The 7,946-nt window shown below is 39.8% G+C and overlaps 1 protein-coding gene across 1 annotated transcript; it reads left to right on the top strand.

Moving 5' to 3' along the window:
- Positions 1 to 55: 55 nt before the first annotated feature.
- On the top strand, positions 56 to 7,507 carry treh (trehalase (brush-border membrane glycoprotein)). The gene is made up of 15 exons (XM_046074448.1): positions 56 to 261; positions 616 to 716; positions 804 to 951; positions 1,044 to 1,131; positions 1,523 to 1,623; positions 1,764 to 1,856; positions 2,058 to 2,174; positions 2,444 to 2,566; positions 2,661 to 2,710; positions 3,290 to 3,490; positions 3,597 to 3,814; positions 5,195 to 5,306; positions 6,240 to 6,352; positions 6,442 to 6,495; positions 6,843 to 7,507. Exons 1-15 carry the CDS (start codon positions 179 to 181, stop codon positions 6,978 to 6,980), a joined length of 1,740 nt encoding a protein of 579 aa, XP_045930404.1. The 5' UTR covers positions 56 to 178; the 3' UTR covers positions 6,981 to 7,507.
- The last annotated feature ends 439 nt before the right edge of the window (positions 7,508 to 7,946 follow it).

Genomic DNA, 7,946 nt, shown 5'->3' with positions numbered 1-7,946 from the left:
TTGTCTGAAGTTTGTTTTTCTTGGCCACCACTGCAGTGTCCTGTTAAATGCTCTTTTGAAAGCTAGGTGTCAGTATGTTGCTGCTGTTCCGGCTTGATATAAACTTTGACCTGGAAGCAATCCTCAGATTGCAGACTTGGTCATACTCTAGGTTCAGTTTATACAGTCTTTGCTCAAGATGCATAACTTGATGGTCTTTTGCTTTTCATCATTGGTTTTTTTCACCTGTGTAAAGACTGCTTTTCCACCACCATGTGACAGGTGAGATAAAATGACTGGAAGTGGTGTTTTTGGTATGCAAGACTGACTGTATCGAGAGCACTTTTTGTTCTGGAACTGTTTAACTAGAAGATTCTGGTTGATTTGTGGCTGTAAAGGTGACCAGTTAAACTAAAACATGTCTCTAGGCAATAGAATTAAACTGAATCCACCACCTGCAGCAGCCAGGTTTCTTAAATTGATGTTTAAACTCCTAGCGTATGTATTTGTCAGCAGACCCTTTGGTCATGCTTATTTTTTAGTGACTAATTTGGACTCTGTAACATGATGATTTATTGTGCTACACATGACCTTTTATCATATTGTTTAATAATTAACTGTATAAATTAATTTCAGTGAAATATACTGCACTGGGCCCATCTTGCATCAGATACAGAAAGCTAAACTGTTTGATGATGACAAACACTTTGTTGACATGAAGCTGAGGGAAACTCCTGGTAAGTCAAAAGTCAGTAAAGTGTTTTTTTTGTTTGTTTTGTTTTCTTTTTTGGGTCAACTTTGTGGCTACTTGTCTTTTTCTGCAGATGTTGTTTTGTCAGCTTTTCGCAACCTTTCACATGAATCCCCAAACATGACTGTCACACCTGCCAAACTGCAGGAGTTCCTTAATAAATACTTTGAGGAACCAGGGACAGAGTTGGAGACGTGGACACCACCAGACTGGCATGACAAGTGAGGTCCAGTTATTAGAGGTCTCCTGCTCCGATAGTATTGTTTCCTTTGGAATTGTTCTTTAAATTTTTTTATTTTTTTTTTAAATGCAGGCCAAAGTTCCTGGGAGGAATAGTGGACCAAGAACTACGTGCTTGGGCTGAGAAGATACACAATCTGTGGAAGTCTCTTGGCAGAAAGGTGAGTTGATTAGTCAAATGGCAGAAAATTAATTGCCAACTATTTGATAATTTAATAATTGAAATCAGTGAATTTTTGCAATTTTTTCTTAAAAAACAAAAGTTAAACAGTGTCTCCAATGTGAATTTCTATCATGGTTGAATATCTCTTTGTTTTGGTTGGAGTAAACAAGCTATGTGAATGTCAAATTGGGCTTTAGGAAATTGTGATGCTCATTATTCCTGAAATTTTGTACACCAAATGATCAAAAAAAATCTGACTTATCAATGAAAATAATCATCAGTTGCAGGCCTTATAATTCAAATTCACATTCCTGTTGCAGTATATATTTCCAACCACCCACGTACATATATAGAGTCCAAAGACTTGAAATGAGAAAATTCTCCTCTAGATCCGCCCTGGTGTTAAAGCTCACCCAGAGCTTTACTCGCTCATATACACGCCATATCCTGTTGTCGTGCCTGGGGGGCGCTTCAGGGAACTCTATTATTGGTGAGTGAACATTGACGCCTGTCTCTCAGCTGTCTGGCTGAGTCTCACTGGGTCAGAGTGAGATCACAGCTAGCCCCAGCCTGCTACAGCCCACTGAGGTGCTGTGTGCAGACAATGACGTGAGGCCCTCTGCCCAACAGGGATTCCTACTGGGTCATCAACGGGCTCCTGCTGTCAGAGATGACAGACACGGCCTACGGGATGATTCAAAACTTTATCTACCTTGTCAACAGGTGAGCCCTTAAAGCACCTTTCATCTTTTATAGCACAAAAAGTCAGCTCACTGCATGTAAATCAGGGGGTTCATTTTGAATGAGTCATTAAGCAACCTAAGTTTATCCCTTTTTTTTTTTTTTTTTTTTTTTTTAGATATGGAGCTTTCTTGTTGGTTTCAAGATTTGTGGAATAAGATTTTTTTTCTGTAACTCCTACAGATATGGCTTCATTCCAAATGGTGGGCGGATTTACTATGAAAGGCGCAGTCAGCCGCCATTTCTCACTCTAATGGTGGAGAGCTACTATCAAGTAACCAAGGATAAAGAGTTCCTCAGGTGATATTTAGGCCCGAGCTGATGTCCTGCCAGAAAAATTATCGTTCTTCAGCTGCCTCTTGTCTCTTCCACAGTAGGAAAAAGGGCATATTAAACATCAAAACCTCAGTGCTCGTGTCTCTCTGTGCCTCTGGTGTTTTGTTTTTTCCTAACGTGCTTAATATCATTACACACAAAAGTTGGGGTGTCACATTCTAATTAAGGACTGTGGAAAGTAGTCTATATGAAAACATTACTCTCTGATGTCTGTACAAACTTGCATGGTTTAGAGCAGCTTTACCAGTTCTGGAGCAGGAGTACCGATTTTGGATGCAGAACCGTTCTGTGGTAGTGAAAGTAAATGGGGCAGAGCATGTACTGAACCGGTATCATGTGCAGGTGGGCTTACCCAGGTATGTCTGAAATCTAGTGAATTATAAAAACACAATTCATATATGTGGGTTTTGCAGGGTGGGCTTTCACCAACAAGTCTTCTGTTCTTTCTAGGCCTGAATCCTACTCAGACGATCTGGAATTAGCTGAAGGACTCACTGATGGTAATAGCTTATTAGCCTTCATATTCTTGGTGGCTGAATGAATTTGCCTTTTATGAGCAGGAGAATTACCCTGCTATGGCCATTTCATTCCCATAGAGAGAAAATTGCTCCTAAGCAGAAAAATAAGAGAATCCTCTGAATTCAGGGATCATCTGTGCAAAACAAATTTGCTCTGAAAATACCTCAGTACCACGTAATGAATATTTAATGTGGAACACATCTATTCTTTCACATCCCTGCTAAACAATTTGACTGCACATTGTAAGAAAGGCTGTTGGAAGGAAAAATACTCACTAAAATGTTGAATTCCATTTATGTAAGGATATATTTTCTTAATAACAAATAGTCATGTACATAAAGTTATTTCTTCCTCTTTGGAAAATAAATTTAATTGTCTCAAGCTTTTGGAAAATGTTATAAACTGAACAAATGTTGTTCAGAAGCTGCATATCTTTTATTTTTTCCACATCCAATTAACAAACAGGACGTACATGAATAACGATCACATTTTAAATGCTGATTTGTTGTGGCTGTAATTGCAAATTCATGTTTGTTTTTTTTTTTTACCCTTGCCCCCAGACCTTAAGGAGCAGCTATGGGAGGATCTCAAAGCGGGTGCAGAGTCTGGTTGGGACTTCACATCACGCTGGTATATAGATGGTGACAGCCACAAAAACAGCACCCTCAGAGAGACCCGCACCAGTCAGATCCTGCCTACTGACCTCAATGCTCTGCTGTGCCTCAATGAGAACACTCTTGCTTCATTTCACAGGATCCTGGGTTGAGTATATGAGCAGCCTTCGACCTTGGAACTAACTTTGGTCTGCACACTGCTTTTAGCTCCTAAACTGGTGTTACATAACAGTGATGTGCTGTTTCCTGACAGGTGATGGTGACTCAGCTGCACTGTATGACCACGCTGCAGCCCGCAGACAGGAGGCAATAGAGTCTGTGCTGTGGGATGCTGAGAGGGGAGCCTGGTTTGACTATAGCCTGGTTACACGCTCCAAACACTTTGAGTTTTACCCCTCCAACCTGGCACCTGTTTGGGCACAGTGCTATTCTCGGCCAGAGATGGGCGAGAAGGCAGTACAGTATCTGAAGGTGGGTTTTTCTTTGTGTCTCAATTCACACACTCAAAGAAAATCAGAGAATAGATGATGTTTATTTAAAGGGTTGGTTCAAGCAAAAGTTTCACATTTTCCCCACTTATCTTTTAGACTTTATTGTCCCGACAGGGAAATTCATTTTCACAGCACTGTACATATCAGATAGAATACAATGACGAAAAACTGTGCACTCGTGGTTCAGTAAGGCCTTTTATGTAAGGCAGCTATGGCTGAGGGATCAGTCTTTTCCCAAAGTGAGCCCCCCTGCCTCTCAGTGCTCTGGACCTGTGCCCAGAGGGCAGTAGGGTAAGATGGAGATTGAGTAGGGCTAGGCAATAAAACAGTGACAAGCATCGCAATATAATATTTCTCAATATCCATATAATGTTCAATATTGGTTTAATTTGAATCACGGACAAATTAGCCTTGGATTTTTTATTTTGTTATTATTTGAGGAAAAGAGACTGAAAAAAGATTTACTAATTATTTGTTGAAAAAGAGGAAGTGATCCACTGCATCAAGTGTTTGTCCCATTGTGACCATAAAGAAAAGTTTAACCACACAATTTACCATCTGGTTTCTTCAATTTTCACTCAGGAGCAAAATTCAGCCTTTAAACTTTAAAGAAATAATGATATGACGCATATTGTGATAATTATCTATCGAATTATATAAAATGTTTTTATCGTGATAACATTTTTGGCCATTTCGCCCAGCCCTATGATTGAGTGGCTGTGACGTCCTCTGCTATTGAGGTTGCAATGCGTGCAAGGGCCTTAATGTTTAGTTCTGCTAGGTTGGGTGTGGAGACCAATTATCCTGACGGTGGTGTTGGTTATGTGTGTATGTTTGGACTGATTAGTAATGGATAAGCTGTTCAAGAAGCTGGTACAATAGGAGGGGCTTAATATTACATTTAATGGTATCTAGGCATGCAGATACTGTAAGTTTGGTTTTATTTTAGCAGGAGGTATTTTTCTGCCTCAAACCCAATACAGTGGAGGTTTACAGACTTTTGACTGAGATAATCCAAGCATTGAGAAAAAAAGCTGTAGTTCCAATGAAAAAGCCAAATTTCCCTTCACCCCCATTGTTTTGGAGTAGCAGCAGAATGTCAGATAAATATCTCAAAACCTGGACAAATAAACCCAGAATTGTTAAGGGATAGTGAGAAAATACAACCAGCGACCACTTCATTAGGTACACCTGCACAATCTACTACAATTCAATACATGCCATAAATTCTACCTTTTTACAAAGATCTAGTAGGATGTCACATGTGTTTTATGAACTGCTACTTTGCTCCAGCAGATGGCACACGCACTACACTGGTTTCATACATGCATGCTCTTGCTTTTCGCATCTCCCCCTCCAGAGGAGTGGTGCTCTCCAGTTCACCAACGGAGTTCCAACGTCGCTGAGAGAATCTGGGCAGCAGTGGGACTATCCTAATGCATGGCCTCCTTTACAGCACATGCTCATTGATGGTAGGTGGGGGGGAAAAAAGCAATTACGTAGTGGTAGAAGGTTGGTGCTTTCTTTTGCTCTAGTTTTGTTCTCTAGCACGTGTATTTGAAATGAAACAAAGCAGGGTAAACTACTGACCTTCAGGTTTCATTCAAGGTTGTTTGCATCCATGCCCTTAACTGTTCCCTAAGGAGTTTTCTTGAAAACAAAAGTTACATGTACATTGAGTGTTACTCACCAAAATTTGTGTGTATCCTTGAAGTAAAACAGACATGCTTAATGAATTTCTTCTCATAAAATGCATGCAAAGACAATTTTCCTAAACTTTCACACCAGCATTGTGATCATCCACAGTTACTCACAAGCAGTTGTCAGTCAGTGGAATAGTGTGAACCCTTGGCAGGTTTGTTTGTGGGTCCTTATACAGTACAAACAGACTTGTTCCACAAAGCATAGTGCAGCCAGTGGTCAAAAACAAGATGAAGGGGGCATAAAGTAATTATACAAGCTACATAAAGTTGTCATATTCCGTATTTGACTTCAAATTCAACCTTTCACTGACATCAGCAGACACGTGATATCTGCACTGGTGACGCTCGGCCAGGCCCATGGTGCAGCCAGCTTCATTTCTTGTTTACTTTGAGGGATTTTTGCCTTTGTGTGGTCTTTTGCAAGTGTGACACATGATCAGAGAAAAACTGACTGACTGGCCCTAAAAACTGGCGGGCTGTTTATTGGCAGCAATCGCACCTAAAAAGGCAGTGATGTCACCGAATCTGCTTAAGGCAGAGAATCAGCAGCACCTCAAACTCTGTAGATTTATAATTAAACAATTACTAATCTGCAGAGCCAACACAATTTAAAAACCTAATAGTTTTGCTTTGAGCAGCCTCGTGTTTAAAAAGATGTTCTTCCGTTTGTTTAATGAATTGAAGTCCTCTTGTATTTCCCAGGTTTATCCAAACTGCCTTCAGAGAATGCTAAACAACTAGCATTTCATTTGGCCCAGCGTTGGATCAAGACAAACTGGTTGGCATACAAGACGTATGAAGCCATGTTTGAAAAGGTGACTCTAAGGTTTCAGTATTTCAGAGCTTGTGTTGCACAGTGATAACACAGCTGGCTCAGAAGGTGTAATTTTCTTCCTCCTGACAGTATGATGTCAACGGAGATGGCAAACCTGGTGGTGGAGGAGAATATCAAGTTCAGGTATTTTCTTTCATGTGTTGATGGTGTAAAACTAATGTGCTTATAGTCACAAGTCTTTCTGATTTCATGCAGAGCCCTGTTAATTCTTTCCACCTCACTTCTGCTTCTTAAGACATTTGCATGCTCATGCACACATACACTCACTCCTCCTCACTTCATTGTCGTTATTTATCTTTCTTTTTTTGTAAGATTTTCTACCCTGTTTGGTCTTTGTCTACTTTTCTCTTTGGTTTTCTTACTATTTCCATCAGCACAAATAAATCATGTGGTTTTTTTCCTAATGTTGTGATTTTATTGGTGCTAAATAAAAACATTCCTTATGCTCTGCTGTATTGCCCTTTCTGTAGCTGGGTTTTGGTTGGACCAGTGGCGTGGCCCTGCAGCTCCTGGACCAGTATGGTGCAACTCTCACCTCAGAAAGCAGACTTGTGTCTTCTGGCCTCCTGCTGCCTCTGGTCATTTCAGCTGCTGTCATGCTTCAGTGAATCAAATGTGGCAAAATAGCCTGACTGGTTACTTTATTATTTCTGGTTTCACTGCACTACATCACTGTCCACTGACAGACTTCAAACAAGCACAAATTGACATTAAAAATCAGACTAAATTGTGCATATCTTAACAAGCTCTGGTATTTTTCTATATCACATATGATCAGGATCACTTCATTGCATAAACAGGATATGATTTATCATAAGTAAGAATTCCTTTGATTAATATTTTAGTATTTATCCTCGGAGGTAAATGATCTCTGGCGATATTAGAAGATGCAGATCATGTAGGCTCTTCTGGACTCTCCAGTAATGCAGGCTGTTAGTGCTTGCTGTTGCTCGGATCACAACATTAACTTGTCCCCGATATTGAACTGACATTACAAACAGCTATTCAGCTAATTCAGTTGTAAAGTTTATTGCTGAACTGTAGCTTAACTCCCTCTGAGGCCTTCTATTTGCGATCAAATTGATGTTGGAATGTAAACGTGCTTGTGTGAGAAATTAAATGTGAAGTGAAAACATTAATGTTTAAAACATAGCAGTCTTCATTATGACTCCTCAAGACACTTTTAGTCAGTTTTGACAAGTCAACCAAGCAATTGTAGATGACAATGCTGGTATAAAATCATATAATATAGTGATGAATTCCGGCACACAATCAGCACTGTTTATTTAAAATGCAATGTTTCAGTCATAGACCTTCATCAGGCAAGGCTAATCTATGACCGCAACACTGCATTTTCAGTAAACTAAGTTCTGACCGTGTGCAGGAATTCATTGGTTTCTTTGGCATGATTTCATCTTCCATCCCACCCCTCTACCAAGTGCGCATAGACAACACTCAACATATTAAATGTTAAAATTAACTTTTTTTTTCCTTTAAAAGTTGCATAGTACAGGTGTATATGGTGCCAGTTTCAAGAGAAAATACCACACTGCTAACCATGGTGACAAATACAA

This window comes from Micropterus dolomieu, linkage group LG17, assembly GCF_021292245.1.
Source record: "Micropterus dolomieu isolate WLL.071019.BEF.003 ecotype Adirondacks linkage group LG17, ASM2129224v1, whole genome shotgun sequence".
Classification (NCBI taxonomy): Eukaryota; Metazoa; Chordata; class Actinopteri; order Centrarchiformes; family Centrarchidae; genus Micropterus; species Micropterus dolomieu.
Note: the sequence above shows the minus strand (reverse complement) of the source record. Positions and strands in the feature narration are given on the sequence as shown.